Genomic DNA, 16,254 nt, shown 5'->3' with positions numbered 1-16,254 from the left:
AGTGTGATCCATTAGGGCAGGGGGTGGGACACAGCTGATCTGATCCACAAAAGACGTGAGGCTCGATACCGTGTTTGTGAGAGGTCAGGAGTTCTCCACGTTACACCATACCCCAGAATCCTTTGTGTTGTTTCACAACTAACTTTCCAAAGTGTGGTGGTATTCAGTGCCTGGCCTAAGGCTTGTCCCTAGGGGAGCTGGTGGTTTATAGCTGTGGCCTCGGTCAATTCACACCCTAGCTGATTTCACAGTAGCATCCCTATGCAGACAAGCCCTAAGCCAGCCTTTGCATTCATGGCCTGAGAGATGGGAGAGGGCACTTTTGAAAATCAGGCCCTAAGTGACTCTGCCAAGGTCCTGCAGTGAGTAAGTAGCAGAGCTGGGTTTAGAACTTGGGACCACATACCTCTGTGTTCCTTTCGCTCGGCCATGCTGCCTGTCCTGGAGCAGCTCCGCCAAAGCACGAGGTGTGAACGATGCAAATCAGCCCCTCCGTTTGCTGCTGCCCTCTTGGTTCTCCTGGTGGGGGATTAATGCCCAGCTCCCACATATGCAAACCTTGTGTATCTCAAAGGCCCAATTGCCCCTGTCCTCCATCAGAGCCAGAGCTCGAACCCAGGTCTCCTGAGCCCCAGGCCAGAGCCTTCTCCACAGCCCACAAGGAGCCAGTGACTCCTGTGAGTCCATATGAAGAGATGCCCCAGCCACCATGAGAAGGGGCTGGAGCCAGTGGGGCCTGTCCTTGAAATGCCCTTGTGCTCGGGAATGCTTGCCACCCCTCCTGCTCCGGGTTCACGGGCGGCTGCTTTCCTTGCAGGAGGATGCCAAGCCGGGTGCCGAGTCTGCGCATGCTGAGGAGCTTCTTCACAGACGGGGTAGGTGTTCACAGTGAAGAAGGGGGCAGGGGTTCTACCTGCTGCTGTAATGATGCCCACCAAGGCTGTGCAGGTACCATGCACTCCCAGCCATGTGGATGCCACCCACCAGGGGCCTGGTTTGCATGAGGGGAGCTGGGGCCTCATATTGGGTGGCTGCTCTGCCTGAGGCAGCTGGGCATTTCTTCCCCGCCCGCCACTGTGCTATCCCAAGTCCCTCCTGAGGCTTGAACAGCCTCCCGCTAGCACAGTACAGTCCTAGCTGTGCTGTTTCGGTCTTGCACCCGGTGCCTCCAGCGGAAAACCGCAGTTTTGTGTGTCGCCCCCGCACAGCCCAGAGTAATCAGTGAACAACAGTTTGCACCAATCAGCTTAAGGCAGGTGATGCCCGGGATCAACTGGACGGGCTGGCGTAAAACGGGCCAAACAGCACTCACGTCAGGGGAGCTTTCCTTGCTTTCACCAGCAGAGAGTTTGGCCCGGTGGGTTCTGCCTCCTCGAATGCTCAGGGATGCAGGCTGGACCATGCGCTGCATTTTCCTGCACCTGACAGAGCACTTCGCACCAGTGCACGTCAGTTCCACTCGGACACTGATGCCCACCCTGCACTGGGATAAATGAGGCCTTTGAGGTGTAGGGCAGGGGGGCACCTGCTGCCCCACAGGCTCACGATTGCATCAGTGGGAGCTGCATGGCCTTATCTCGACTGGGATTTCAGCCCCCAGGTTTGGCTCCTTGGTTTAAACCCCTTATGCAGATGCAACTTACTCCAGCGCAGCATGATGTGCATCAGCGCCAGCCTGATTTGAAGCCAGAGTGAGTCAGTTTTGCCACCCCCGTGGAAACTCTGTACACGAGGGATTTGCACTGAGGCGGCTGAAATCCTGGTGGAGACAAAACCTGAGAGTTGCCTGGTGTTTGTATAGTTATCACGGTGCTGGGCCTGATCGAACTGGGAGGCCTGACTCTCCTATCCCCAATGGGAAGCCACTGCCTGTAATGCCCCGTGGTGTGACTGAGGGGGTAGCGTGCCAGGCGTGAGTGCAGTACCCGTGAGGGCCATACACCCATCTCTCCGTTCGCCTCTCCCCCTGCAGTCTCTGGACAGCCTCGGAATGTCTGAAGACACAAGATCAAAGAGGCATTCGACCTCCGACCTCTCTGACGTGACTTTCAGCGATGTGAGGAAAGAAGGCTGGCTCCACTACAAACAGATCCTCACCCAAAAGGGGAAGGTACGTATTTACCGCACAGGAAGCCCAGGCCAGGAAGGGAGTGCTGGGCATGCTGGTACTGAGGAGAAAAACCTCTCTTTGGAGATGTTTATGTGATGTGTCATGTGATCCCCTTCTCCGCCTGAGGATCTCAAAGCACTTAATAAACATGAATGAACTGAGCCGCCGAACACCGTTGTTAAGGCTGGTATTGTTACTGGAAACTGAGGCACTGACCCATGAAGCGATTGGCTAGCGTCCCACAGGGAGACAGCAGCAGAACTGGGAATAGAACCCAGAAGTCCTGCCTCCTAGTCAGGGCTGGCTCTAGCAATTTCGCCACCCCAAGCACGGCGGCACGCCGTGGGGGGCACTCTGCCGCTCGCCGGTCCCGCGGCTTCAGTGGACCTCCCGCAGGTGTCCCTGCAGGGGGTCCGCTGGTCCGTGGCTCCGGTGGACCTCCTGCAGACGTCCCTGCGGGGGGTCCGCTGGTCCCACGGCTCTGGTGGACCTCCCGCAGACGTCCCTGCGGATGCTCCACCGGAGCCCCGGGACCAACGGACCCTCCGCAGGCACGCCTGCGGAAACTCCACCGGAGCCGCCTGCCACCCTCCCGGCAACTGGCAGAGCACCCCCCGCGGCATGCCGCCCCAAGCACGCGCTGGGCCTAGACTGCTCCCAGTAGCCCCTGCTCTAACCACTAGGAAACACCCCCGACACAGCAAGGAATAGAAAACGCAGGAGTCCTGCTTTCCAGGGGGTACCATGAGAGTCTCCCTTCTGCCACGCACCCTGCCAACCCATGTGCTAACCCAGGAGTGGGAGAAGGAGAACAGCCACTGGAATTTAACCGGGTGGAGGAAGTCTCATACCCACAAACGATGCCGCATACGTGTGGAGAGCGCTGATCAGACACGGGATTGTTCTTGGACATATGCAGGGATCTCTGGCCAGTCGGGCCTTCTCTCAAGCCTGGGCAGGGAGCCCCGTTCTTCTGGCAAGGGGCACTTGGCCTAGCCAGGAGGTGAGGGCAGCTGGGTGGTGGGGGTTGGCCAGTGCAAGGGAGGCAGCGGTTTCCAGTGGCCGCACTTCCACCCCTGCCAGTCACACCAATGTCAGCACCCTGCGGGCAGCAGACACCAGACATCTGCACTGTGCAGTGATCGCATCTGGCCAGGTCCACACACACTCCAAAGGCTGTGGTGGTAGGTCAGCTGAAAGAGAGCAGGGCTGGGACGGGGCGGGTGGGTGCCCTGGGGGAGACCCAAAGAAGGGTGGGGCCATCCCGCTGCCTCCGAGCATCCCCCAGGGTACGGGGAATCCTGACCCTTCTGAGTCAGACGCCAGCAGCTGCCGGACAAGCAGCTCTGCAGGGTCTCCCGGGGGGGAGGGAGGGGGGTGAGGCTGGAGTAGAGAATGGGAGCAGGGCTTGGCAGCATCCTGTAAGTGAAGGGGTTTGAATGGAGACCTTCCCCTATCACCACCCAAGGGGGTTCACTTCCCAGGGCAGGGGGGTTGGTGTGGTGAATTGAGAAGGAAACACTGGGAGTAGGTCATGCCCCAGAGGGGTAGGGTTCATGGGGTCATAGGGCAGTTCCAGGTTGGTGGGGGTGGGTTTGATCCTCTAACTGGGGAACACAATTTCCCTCGTTACAATCAAAGCTCCCGGGTCAGCATTCCTTGTTAGGATCTGCTGCTGTCAGCTCCGGGTGGGCTTTGCTGTGATTACAGTGGGGTGATTGCTACCAGAAGGCAATGGGGGTCCTTCTCTCTGGGCCCCCGGGTGAAATCCATAGGTCAGAGCTGGAAGGAACATGCTGGAAAAAGGGGCTACACGCTTTCAGTGTGTCTGCTCTGTGGGGATCTGCCATCTGCCTGGCCAAATGCACAGATGGGGCGTGAGCTGCTCTGGTCGAGTTTTGCCAGCAGTGACTCTGGTCTGTGTTGGGGTTGAGGCTGGGCAACAGCATCCTGGGTGGCATTTCCTGGACTGAGGCTCTGGGCCTGCATTGAGGCTGGGGGGCTTTGCCCTGAGTCCCTGCATCTCTGCTGGGTGTGCACGCCCAGGTCACATTGCCGTGGGCTTAGCCAACTGGCTCTGCCCTGGGCCTAGGCTTTCCCTGTGTCTCGGCTGCATGGCAGCGCCTTGAACGGGTGCTCATGTCAATACCAGGTGGCGCTGCCCCATATCGAGGTGGGCAGCAGTACCCGGCGGGCTAGCCAAGGAGGAGACTGGCTCTCTCCCGGCCAGCGCTCATTGCCCGTCCTCTCCCTCTGCAGAAAGTTGGCGGGGGCATCCGGCAGTGGAAGCGTGTCTTCGCCGTTCTCCGCGCACACTCCCTTTACCTGTGCAAGGACAGGCGGGAGGCCGTGACCTACGTGCCGCCCCAAGGTGAGGAGGAGCAGCCGATCAGCATCCGAGCGTGCCTGGTGGACATTTCCTACAGCGAGACCAAGAGGAAGCACGTCTTCCGGCTGACGACCGCTGACTTCTGTGAATATCTCTTTCAGGCAGAGGATCGGGACGACATGCTGGCCTGGATCAAAGTCGTCAGGGAGAACAGCAAGGCCGAGGGCGAGGTGAGAGCCAGCATGGGGCTCCTGGCTCCCTCCAGGCCCCTGGCTCTCCGCAGACGCCCCGGCACTAACCACTTTGGTTCCCTCCAGATGTTTGCCTTCTGCTCCTTCTAGGGCAGGGCTGGTTCAAGCGTGGGGCCCACAGTTGCCCTCTTCTGGATGGAGGACCAGCTTATAGGGACTTCAAGTCCCAGCATGCCATCTTGGTGCTTTGGGACTCCAAGTCCCAGCATGCCATGCTCTGCTTTGCCCTGATTGGTACACTGGGACTCCAAGTCCCAGCATGCCATGCTTCTCCACCCAGGAGACTGGCATCTACTGCATGCTGGGAATTGTAGTCCATTGGAACCTCACCACACCCTCAAAGAAGAGAATGGGTCAGCCTCCTTCATCTTATGCTATTCGCTATACCCTCTGGCTCAGCACAGTCCAGGGGGCGCTGTATGTGGCAGGTGCATCTCCATTCCCAGCATCCCTTTGCTCCCTCCCCCGATCCAGGGCTTGTGCCCCCTTCTTTACTCTGTATGAAGTCATTTCTCCCGGGGCCTGTCATCCTGCAGGGGCTGATGAGAGGAGGGCTTAGCAGAGGACAGGGCCAGGGAGATGGCAGCCGTCCTCCAGCCTCCTCTTTTCACTCAAGAGATGGAGAGGCCAGGCCAGCCAGTTGACTGACCAGCCACATTCCCGGCTGATGGCTCCCTGTGGGTCAGTCCTAGTGAGATCCTTTCCCTGGCACTAAACTGACCCTGCAGTGCCCGGGTCCTGAGCAGCTGGCTAGTGTGTTCGTTAGCTTATGGTGACCCCTACTGGTCTGCAGAGGGATAATTACCTGAATTTCCAGGGATCCCAGGCATGAACTTCCCTCTACATAAGCCTTGCTATGTAATGCAGCCACGTGCCCGCAGGGCTCTCTGAGCAGCTGAGCGCACCAGGAGAGCTCCTCTTCCCTCCCAAGTGCACAGGCTGGGAGCAGTTTGGGCTGTAGGGCAGGAGAAGGGAAACCCCTGCTGGTTTGGTGTGGGCTGCCCAATCCACCACTTCGGCTTTTGGAGGAAGCTAGCGGGGAGATTATTTTAATTGTATGGAGAACTGAGCATGACTCGGGGACAGTACAGGGCTGGGAGCTGCCCTGAGATCCGTGCCCCGCTCAGGACACTAGAGGGGTGGGAGCTGCCCTAAGATCTGTGCCCAGCTCAGAGCACTAGAGGGGTGGGAGTTGCCCTCAGATCTGTGCCCAGCTCAGGGAGCACTACAGGAGTGAGAACTGCCGTAAGATCCGTGCCCAGCTCAGGGCACTAGAGGGGTGGGAGTTGCCCTAAGATCCGTGCCCAGCTCAGGGCACTAGAGGGGTGGGAGCTGCCCTAAGATCCGTGCCCTGCTCAGGACACTAGAGGGGTGGGAGCTGCCCTAAGATCCGTGCCCTGCTCAGGACACTAGAGGGGTGGGAGCTGCTCTAAGATCCGTGCCCTGCTCAGGACACTAGAGGGGTGGGAGCTGCTCTAAGATCCGTGCCCCACTCAGGACACTAGAGGGGTGGGAGCTGCTCTAAGATCCGTGCCCCACTCAGGGCACTAGAGTGGTGGGAGCTGCCCTAAGATCCGTGCCCTGCTCAGGGCACTAGAGGGATGGGAGCTGCCATAAGATCCGTGCCCAGCTCAGGGCACTAGAGGGGTGGGGGTTGCCCTAAGATCCGTGCCCCGCTCAGGGCACTAGAGGGCTGGGAGCTGCTGTAAGATCCATGCCCAGCTCAGGGCACTAGAGGGGTGGGAGCTGCCCTAAGATCCGTGCCCAGCTCAGGGCACTACGGGGGTGGGAGTTGCCCTAAGATCTGTGCCTAGGTCAGGGCACTAGAATGGTGGGAGTTGCCCGAAGATCCGTGCCCAGCTCAGGGCACTAGAGGGATGGGAGCTGCCCTAAGATCCATGTCCAGCTCAGGGCACTACAGGGGTGGGAGTTGCCCTAAGATCTGTGCCTAGGTCAGGGCACTAGAGTGGTGGGAGTTGCCCTAAGATCTGTGCCCAGCTCAGGGCACTAGAGGGGTGGGAGCTGCCCTAAGATCCATGCCCAGCTCAGGCTGCCCTGCAGGGGTTCCAGGAAGATCCTGCCGAGCGTGGAACATGTGGTAGTTCTCCTCTCCCCCAGTGCCGGCCAGCTCTGTATTCTCACTGGCAGGGCACAGCAGTGGTGGAGCTCCTGGGATTCAGAGGCCTGCTCCACAGCCCAGCTCCCCACGCGGGCTCAGTGGGGAGGCTGTGTTGAAGCTGGGGATCACTAGGCAGTAGGATGGGGAGTGGTGAGAGGCGCCTCCCATGCTCTGGCCGAGCTGTGCCCTAGGAGTGTGATATGGGGGGGAGGGTCTTGATGCCCCATAGGGAATGATGCTGGTTTCCCCAGAGTTACGTGGGGCGCAGCTTCGTCCGTCCCACTGTCTAACCAGCCGCCTTTGGGGAGCCTGATCTCTGGGAAACCCCGGAGCCTTCCCACGCCAGGGACGAAAGCAAAGTGCCATGTGCAGGGGATTGCTGCGCTGGCATCCCAGGCACTGCAGAGTGGGAGCATGTGCCTGGCCCTGGAGGGCTGGTCATGCCCCTTCGGCTGAGGTTTCAGTACTGAGGGGGATCTCTCTGCCTGTGCCCGGTACAGCGCTCCCAGGCAGCCCTGTATTCCGGGACTCGGTCCCTGGTGTTTTGGTCCTGCCTGCCTGGCTGTGCCCATCAGAAGGATAATCAGCAGCAAAATCCTCCAGCCTGCCCCTGCTAGGGCTAGTGAGCCCCCCAGCCCCTGCATGAACCCCTCACTGGGAAGAGGCTTGGCTGAAGGAAGAGACGACGCTCGCTTGGGCTCTGGTGCCAGACATGGCGCTTATGCTCTCCCCTTCCTCTTGTCTTTGTGCCGCTGCAGGACCCCGGGTTTGCAAGCCAAGCACTTATCAACAAGAAACTAAATGACTACCGGAAAGTGAGGTAAGGGCTCTGTGTGCCGGCTGCCGACGTGCTGGGGGGAGCCTTCCCCAGTGGTTAGCGAGCTAGCCTGTCACATGGGAGACCTAGGTTCAGTTCCCTGCTCTGCCACAGACGCCCTGTGTGGCCTTAGGCAAGTCACTTAGCCTCTCGGTCCAAGGGGCTGATTGCCTGGAAGGATCGATACCTCAGAGATGGGGGCTAGAGCAGTACCATATACAGACAGCTAGTAAACCTTCTGGGTGGCTGCACTGGGGGCGAATATCCAGAGGATTATGTGTGATTGGAGAGACAGGACTCCTGGGTTCTCTGGGGCAAGTCACTTAACACTCTGTGCCTGTAAAATGAGGTTCATAATACTGACCTGCCTCCTTAAAGCACTTTGGGCCCTCAGCAGAAAGGTGCAGCGTGTAAGTGCCTGAGCTCAGGCCCGGCCTGGCCACAGAAGTGAATTTGCACTGAGTGATCTAGATAACTGGCTGCTGTCCCTACTGGAGCAGCACGTCAGCTGGTTTCGTGTCAGGAAATTACCGAATTTAACCAAACCAATGTTAAGCATCGGGTGAATCCGGTCTGAGGGCACCTTGGCCGGAGGTTTACATTGGTGCAGCTAGAGGGACTTAAGAACGCAAGTTGGATTCAACTGGTGGCGCTTTCCATTAGGGACCAGAGCTTGGAAGAGCTGGGAGCCTGCTGGGGAGGGGAGGTGGGAGTACTGCCATTAGCTGGGGATTTCTAACTGACACTGAGAGTAGGGCAGAGGGGGGCCAAGCCAGGAACCAGGAGAACCTGCATTGCGCATGCTGGAGGAGGCGCCCTCGGATGCCCCTATAACGTTTGGGCAGCAGAGGGTCTTACCCTTGCTGCACTGGGTGTGCCCAGGAAGGGGGAGCCCACTGCAGTGTAAAGCACTGTGGGTAAATGGTGGAGTTAATTTGCATAGTTACTCCCAGGAGTAACTGCACTGCAGTTTTTCCATCAAAGCCTGTTCCCCTGTGCAGGGGTGGCTGTGATCCAGGGTGTGCTTGGTGTGAGGGTGGGGATGAGAGGCCGGGGGCCAAGAGGAGAGGCTGAGCCCCCCATCTGCTCTCTCTGCAGCCCCTCTGGAACGAAACCAGACTCTTCCCCCAAGGGCTCGCGTGGGCTGGGGATCAAGGCCGAGTTCCTGAAGCAGACAGGGATGAGCGCCCCCCACTCCCCAAGGCAGGACATGGCTGTGACTAAAGGTACACCCAGTCGCCGGCGTGGGGGGGCAGCGTGCATGGCTGCCCGGGGCTGTGCATGTGTCACGGTGCATTGAGCGTACACCTGGTGGGGTGTCTGCATTGGGGGTCTGGGCTCTGTGAGTCGATGGGGTGTGTGGGGTGCGTGAGATTGTGGGTCAACATCTACGTGCAGCAGTTAGGGGACCAGGTCAGACAACCCAGCCTCAAGCACCAGCCATTTGCAGCTGATCCACGATGTGGCTTCTCCTTCGGCACATGCAGCCAGCCTGCTCCCTGCATCGTGGACCAGTGTTCTGCTGAGATCTGCTCTGGGCCGAAGAAGCACCAGGGGGAGCTGGGCCCAGCAAGAGGAGGTGATGCTGCTGGGCAGGGGACCGTGCTCGGAAGAGAGCACGGACACGGTTGTCTCTGTGGGTTGAAGCTATGCACCCGCCATCCAAGTGTGCTCCCAGATTCCTCGCAGCAGCATCCACAAGCGACGCGGTCTGCTGTCTCTGCTTGGCTGGGAACCTCCGCCCACTCTGGCAGACGCAGACCTGGCCTCAGTTTCCCTTGCCTTTGTCGCCTTGCGGCTGGTCACAGCAATGCGAGAGATGTGGGCAGGAAGCAGTCGGCACCTGGGAACGCTGCCCGCCAGCACAGAATGCCGCAGTGCGTCTCGGCACTGCCCGCTACCTTGAGCACATCTCGCTTGTCCTGCACTCCATCCAAAGGCTCCCCCGGTGCCTCATGGCCAGGCCCAGGGGAGCGACACAATGGTCTGACGCTCCAGGCCGAAGATCTCTGCTCCTCGGGCCAGACACAACACGCTGCAGGGACCAGCTCGGCTGTGGGGCAGATGGCGCTTTCTCGGGTCTGGTGCAAAGAGCTTCCCGGGAGCAAATGACGGTCATAAACCTCTCCGCTTTCAGCTCCCAGTACTCAGTGCCTTTGCTGGGACTGGCCTCCTCCAGCCTAGACCCAGAGCAATGGGCATCATTGTATTAACCCCTCCACACCCCCAAAAATGCCCTCCAGAAACAACGTTTTGCTGCACGTGCGCCTCCCTCGGGGAGTGCACACCACACGTGCAGACGTCTGCTCAGCACACAGCCGGCAAGCCAGCGCTCAGCTCCTGTGGGGCAAGAACCTGTTTGGAAGAGCCCAGATCAGCACGGGTGGTGGATGTGCGTGTGAGGTTGTGTTGGGGGCTGAAAGGCTGGGCGGGGCGGGGGGGCATATGCACCTGCCTGTGGTGGGGGGTGGTTGGGGGTCTTTATTCCCTGCAGTCTTGCTGTTCGGACACTGACCCAGAGTTTGGTTCTAGATGACGGTGCCCCCCAGAAAGCCCCTTGGGGCATCAACATCATGAAAAAGAACAAGAAACCTGTTCCACGGGCCTTCGGCGTGAGGCTGGAGGACTGCCAGCCCGCCCCAGCCAACAAGGTAGGTCCCAGCCTGCGTCTGCCCCCTCTGGGCCCCCTACCCAGGCAGAACGAGGATGCGGCCCCACCCACTCTGAGCCCCCCGCCTGGGCGGAATGAGGGCGCGGCCCCACCTGCTCTGAGCTCATCTACCCAGCTGCGCCACCCTGCTCTCCCTGCGGGGCTGCTCTCAGGACCATCCACCCCTGGCCTACGGATCAACTCCTTCCCTGGCCTGCTGCCCACTGGCTGAGCAGCCAGCACGATGCAGGGAGTGGGGGTCCGTGCTGAGGAGTGTTCGCCAGCAGGGCCCCTCCACAGCATTCAGGAGCGGGGGAACTGGGAATGGCTGTCGTTGCTGGGATCCCTGAGTGGGGAGGGCTCAGCCAGTTGCAGCCCCCGTGCCCTTTTGCGGGGGCTCTTCCCTTCCCCCCCCCACCCCCGCTGTTCTTTTGTTCTCATCTATGTTTCCTCCCAGTCTGGGCTCGAGGCCCAGCTGAGTCGGGGCCTGAAAGGCGCTGCCGTCCTCTCTCCTTACCTGGCTTTACTGCCAGGGCAAAGGTGGGGCTCAGCTGCCTTTGCTGGGGTGAGCTGGCAGCTGCCATTCCAGCTGTGCCCATTGCTGATCCCCTCCTTAACATCTGGCAGCTGCCACTCCAGCTGTGCCCGTCGCTGCCCCCCTCCACCCCTTTCACATCTGGCATCTGCTATTTCAGCTGTGCCCATCTCTGATCCCCCCACCCACGCACATGCTGAACAGTGGATCCTCCCTGTGGTCTCAGCTCCTTCAGGCCGTATCTGTTCCCTACAGAACGTCCCACTGATCGTCGAGGCCTGCTGCAAGGTGGTGGAGGACAAGGGGCTGGAGTACATGGGCATCTACCGCGTGCCCGGGAACAACGCTGTGGTGTCCAGCCTGCAGGAGCAGCTCAACAAGGGGGGCACCGAGATCAACCTGCAGGACGAGGTGTGGAGCCCGCTCGAGACAATTTGCCTTCCTCGGCAAAACTCCCATGTGCCGCCCCCAGAATGGGGGTGGGGGGGATGGACAGACAGGAGGGGAGGGTCACGCTGCTCTGTTGGAGCAGGGCATCCACAGTTCTGGTATAAGTACAGGGGCCAAGCACCAGTCACTCAGGATTGGCCCGGCTGCCCGTTCGTCAGGACGGAGAGGAGGGCAGGCCAAATCTGAGGGAGCAGCATTGTGACCTGGCGAGTGGGGTCACGGCTCCACTCGTGTCTGACCCGGCTGCCGAGGCTGCCAGGTTTGCCTGTAGGCAGAGCAGCCCCTGGGTGAGAGCCTGGCATGGCCCCAGCCCCCGGGGTGCCAGTGCCGCAAACCAACAGGCTGCAGCTGCCTGCTGATGTTACCTTGTGCAGGGCAGTAGTGACCCCTAGTGGCCCAGCCGGCTAGTCCGGTGACTCTGCCCTGTGATAACACCCAGCAGGCACAGAGCAGCTTTCATCTCCCAAGCGCCCTGGGGGTCAGGAATGGGAGTTAACTGGGGTAGGGGTGAGGGGTGGCAGGGACACGCTTTGGCTCGCATCTTCCTGTTAGCTCCTTTTCCCAGGGGGGCGGCGACACTTGTGGGGTGCGCCTGCTGATGGATGCCAGTGCCACTTACACCCGGCTTGCCCGCTCTGCATCCCACGGGGCTGAGCACGGCCGGAAGAGTTAGACTCCTCACTGCAGATGGCTCTTGGCCCCTGGCTCCTGCTGTCCTGGAGGTGGCCAGGAGCCTCCCCGGCGCCCTGTCCTGGGCGGGCATTGCTAGTAGTTGCTCTTGCCTGATGTGGCAGAGGGGCTGGTTAGCTTGATGCTAGTGGTGGGGCCCCTGTGGCTTTCCCAGGCCTTGGGCTCTGAGGTTCCCCCCAGCAGTGACTGGGCACCCCACTGGCCAGCCTGACTTTGGCCTGCCCGCTCTCGGCCTGCCCACCCCAGGCAGCCTCCCCCCTAAGCATCGCCTCCTCTCCCCATACAGAGATGGCAGGACCTCAACGTCATCAGCAGTCTGTTGAAATCCTTCTTCCGGAAGCTCCCAGAGCCCCTGTTCACAGACGGTGAGTCTGGAGTATAGCCCTACCCCCCAGCACACACAGGCAGGCAACACACACCCCCACACAGATCCACTGGTCTCACTCGCACACACACACACACACACACACACACACACACACACAGCTGGAGGACACACACGCATGCACAGAGAATAAGGACAAATGCCAAGTACTCACTTAGGAAGGAACAATCAGTTGCATGTACAAAATAAGAAATGACGGCCTAGGAAGGAGCGCTGAGGAAAGGGATCGGGGGTCAGAGTACATCACAAGCTAAATGTCATGAGTTAACGGTATGATGCTGTTGCAAGAAAAAAAAAGTGAACATCATTCTGAGCTGTATTAGCAGGAGTGTTGTGAGCAAGACACAAGAAGTCATTCTTCTGCTCTACTCCGCGCTGACTAGGCCCCAACTGGAGTATTGTGTCCAGTTCTGGGCACCGCATTTCAAGAAAGATGTGGAGAAATTGGAGAGGGTCCAGAGAAGAACAACAAAAATGATTAAAAGTCTAGAGAACATGACCTAAGAGGGAAGACTGAAAAAATTGGGTTTGTTTAGTCTGGAGAAGAGAAGTCTGAGAGGGGACATGGGAACAGTTTTCAAGTACATAAAAGATTGTTACAAGGAGGAGGGAGAAGAATTGTTCTTCTTAACCTCTGAGGACAGGACAAGAAGCAATGGGCTTAAATTGCAGCAAGGGAGGTTTAGGTTGGACATTAGGAAAAACTTCCTAACTGTCAGGGTGGTTAAGCACTGGAATAAATTGCCTAGGGAGATTGTGGAATCTCCATCATTGGGGATTTTTAAGAGCAGGTTAGACAAACACCTGTCAGGGATGGTCTAGATAATACTTAGTCCCGCCATGAATGCAGGAGACTGGACTGGACTAGATGACCTCTCGAGGTCCCTGCCAGTCCTACGATTCATTCTCAATCTCTGTCTCAGATGCATGCAGAGCCGGAGGGGGGACACACGTGCACACACACAGCTGGAAGACACACACACACACACAGATCCAGATGTCTCAACAGACACAGTTGTGCACACACTCATACAGCCGGAGGGGACATGCGCGCTCACACACAGCTGGAGGGGACACACACAGATCCACAGGTCTCACACACACACTTGTGCACACACAGCTGGAGAGAGCTCTCTCTCTCTCACACACACCCACCCACGCACCCCAAACTCCTCAGCCTCCGCTAGGATCAGGATTTGGAGTGCGGCTGGCTCTGATGTGTGTCCCTGCTGCTCAGTGGTAACCATGTTCCCCTGCAGCCTCTGACTCGCTGCGCTGATGTGACTAAATCTCACTTGGAGCCCCTCCTCTCACCTCCACCTCCCTACTGGACGTGTGACCCCTTCATTGGCACACTGCTCTGCTCACTGCCTGGCGATCTGCCCTGGGAACCCGTGGCCATGCAGCACCTCCCAGATCCCTCTAGCTATAGACTGCCCCACTTCACTCGCTGTCTCTGCATGACCCATGTGCCCTCTGCTGCCAGTACTCCCTGAGCACCACGCTCCATCTGTCCAGAGCCTTCCGGGTACATGTCACTACTGTCACCCAGAGCCCCCTCGCTGCCCCATGTCCTTCCTTACCCCTGTACCCCAGCGTGCCTACCCAGGCCCTTGCCGAATGCTGCCTGCGTTCTGGCCTGGTGGTTCCTCTCTTCTCCACCCCTCGTCAGCGTCTGTAGCAGGGCACCCACCCCGGGCTTCACCCCAGCCCTGGCCCAGCGGGCGCTGCCCTGGTGTGTTCCATCAGGTCCGTGCTTGGCAGGGCCATTGAACCTGGCCTCTCTCTGCGTGTCTGGATTTCAGATAAGTACAATGACTTCATCGAAGCCAACCGGATAGAAGATGCCAGCGAGAGGATGAAGACGTTGCGGAAACTGGTACGGGGCCCTTGGGGAGGTGGGGAACCCTCGGCAGGTCCCCTGGCCACAGCCCTCAAGCAGGGGTCTCCCTCCGAGCCCCCAGACCTCCTGCCCATGGGCGGGGAGCAGGAGTCAGCCCTGTCCCAGGAGCGACTCTCCCTGCCTTTCCAGTCTGTCTGGTAGGCTTGACCTGCCCAGCATGTGAGGGGATCCCAGCCCTGTCCTGAGGCTGGGGGTGGGGGCAGAGCCCCCTGCCCTGCTCCCCCTTTGGCCTGGAAAAGGGGAAGTGTGTGCAGTGGGGGGCAGAGGGAGAACGGAGGGGCCGATCCGGGGTGAGGAGGGTCCTAGTGGGGAAGGCGTGAGGCTGGGATGGGGAGGGTGGGTCCCTGTCCCTCTCTGGCCAGGCATTCATGCTGCTTCTGCACGTCCCCAACCCAGATCCGGGACCTACCAGGACAATACTATGAGACGCTCAAGTTCCTGGTGGGGCACCTGAAGACCATTGCGGACCACTCCGAGAAGAACAAGGTACCGTTGCCACCACCTGCCCCCCACCCAGCCAGACCGTGTGGCGCAGCCAGCCCCTGCATCCTGCTAGAGAGCCTGGGGTCCCCAGGGCACGGGTTCTCTGTGTGTGGGACGCCTGGTGCTCTCCAGGGCGTGAGCGTTCCATGGTCTGTGCCCCAGGCCCCCAGCAGGGCGTGGACGTGAAAACCTACAGCCGAGTCCCCGAGCAGTGCTGCATGTTCTCTGCATTGGTGCCGAACGGGTATCTGGGGTCTCAGCTGGGATTGCACGCAGGGCAGCCAGCCCCTCTTTCTGCTTGTGCGGCTGCCATGATATGTCTGCTGTGATCAGAGCTAGCGTGGATGTGTCTGCCGGAGCAGCAGGTCCCACCTCCAGCTCCAGACATAAACGTGCCCTAAGTAACTTGCCCAAGGTCACCCGGGAAGTCTGTGGCGAAGAGGATTGGTTTCCCAAGCTCCAGGCTAGAGCCCTGTTGACTGGGATATCCTCCTTTCCTGGACCGGGAAGAAAGGCTCAAAAGCCAAGTGGAGAGGGAGGCAGCGTTCTCTAATGGTTAGAGCAGGCAACTAGGAGTCAGGACTGCTGGGTTCTGTCCCTGGCTGTGACAGTGTTGGCCACTGCCTCAGTTTCCCCATCTGTAAGAAGGGGATGATCACCCTGACCCACCGGTGCTGGGAAAGTGACTATGAGTTCATTAGTTAATTGGCTCATATGGGTGTGACTAGAGCAGGAGGGACGGGTTGCAGCAAGGCCGATGGCAGGACAGCGTGTTTGCCTGCCCTTCCCCCAGGCTGGGGGTTGATGGGATTTTATCGCTGGGATCTTACAGCCCAGGGCCTTGACATGAGACTCTCCGATACCAGAGGGGGGCCCCCGGGCACAGGCTGTGCTCAGGCTGCTGACAGTGGGGTGAGAGCACCCCTGGGATGGGGTTTCCTGGGACCCAGGCGTGGGGCTGGCTGCCGGGACTGTGACCCCCTGCCCTGTTTGCAGATGGAGCCCCGGAACCTGGCCCTGGTCTTCGGCCCCACGCTGGTCCGGACGTCCGAGGACAACATGACGGACATGGTGACGCACATGCCAGACCGCTACAAAATCGTGGAGACCCTCATCCAGCACGTAAGTGACAGGTGGCCCCTTGCGCAGCCCTGCGGTCTGCTGGGCAGGATGGGCCCCTGGTACCCAGCTCCCCCACCTACCTCATCTTCCCCGTGCTTTACAGGGCAGGACGGGCCCCCGGTGCCCTGCTCCCCTGGGCAGGATGGGCCCCCGGTGCCCTGCTCCCACCTGCTCCCCCCAGCACTTTACCGGGCAGGATGGGCCCCCGGCGCCCTGCTCCCCCCAGCACTTTACCGGGCAGGATGGGCTCCCAGCACCCTGCTCCCCCCAGCACTTTACTGGGCAGGATGGGCCCCTGGCACCCTGCCTCCCCCAGCACTTTACTGGGCAGGATGGGCCCCTGGCACCCTGCTCCTCCTGCTCTTTGCCCATCTTACCAGACTGAAGGGAAACTTCCCTCCTTGAAGCCG

The 16,254-nt window shown here is 59.7% G+C and overlaps 1 protein-coding gene across 8 annotated transcripts in view; it reads left to right on the top strand.

Moving 5' to 3' along the window:
- The window catches only part of ARHGAP23 (Rho GTPase activating protein 23), a 131,047-nt gene that overhangs the window by 104,503 nt on the left and 10,290 nt on the right, over positions 1-16,254 (top strand). For 7 of the 8 annotated variants that reach the window (XM_032791384.2, XM_032791380.2, XM_032791381.2 and 4 more), the window contains 11 exons: positions 818-875; positions 1,973-2,110; positions 4,370-4,669; positions 7,568-7,629; positions 8,725-8,852; positions 10,159-10,277; positions 11,067-11,222; positions 12,238-12,316; positions 14,142-14,215; positions 14,636-14,725; positions 15,719-15,844. In XM_032791384.2, coding sequence (XP_032647275.1) covers positions 818-875; positions 1,973-2,110; positions 4,370-4,669; positions 7,568-7,629; positions 8,725-8,852; positions 10,159-10,277; positions 11,067-11,222; positions 12,238-12,316; positions 14,142-14,215; positions 14,636-14,725; positions 15,719-15,844 — 1,330 coding nt within the window. The remainder of the gene's footprint in view (positions 1-817; positions 876-1,972; positions 2,111-4,369; positions 4,670-7,567; positions 7,630-8,724; positions 8,853-10,158; positions 10,278-11,066; positions 11,223-12,237; positions 12,317-14,141; positions 14,216-14,635; positions 14,726-15,718; positions 15,845-16,254) is intronic. The other variant, XM_032791382.2, reaches the window with a different exon arrangement.

The sequence above is a fragment of the Chelonoidis abingdonii genome, chromosome 21, assembly GCF_003597395.2.
Source record: "Chelonoidis abingdonii isolate Lonesome George chromosome 21, CheloAbing_2.0, whole genome shotgun sequence".
NCBI classification, from domain to species: domain Eukaryota; kingdom Metazoa; phylum Chordata; order Testudines; family Testudinidae; genus Chelonoidis; species Chelonoidis abingdonii.
Note: the sequence above shows the minus strand (reverse complement) of the source record. Positions and strands in the feature narration are given on the sequence as shown.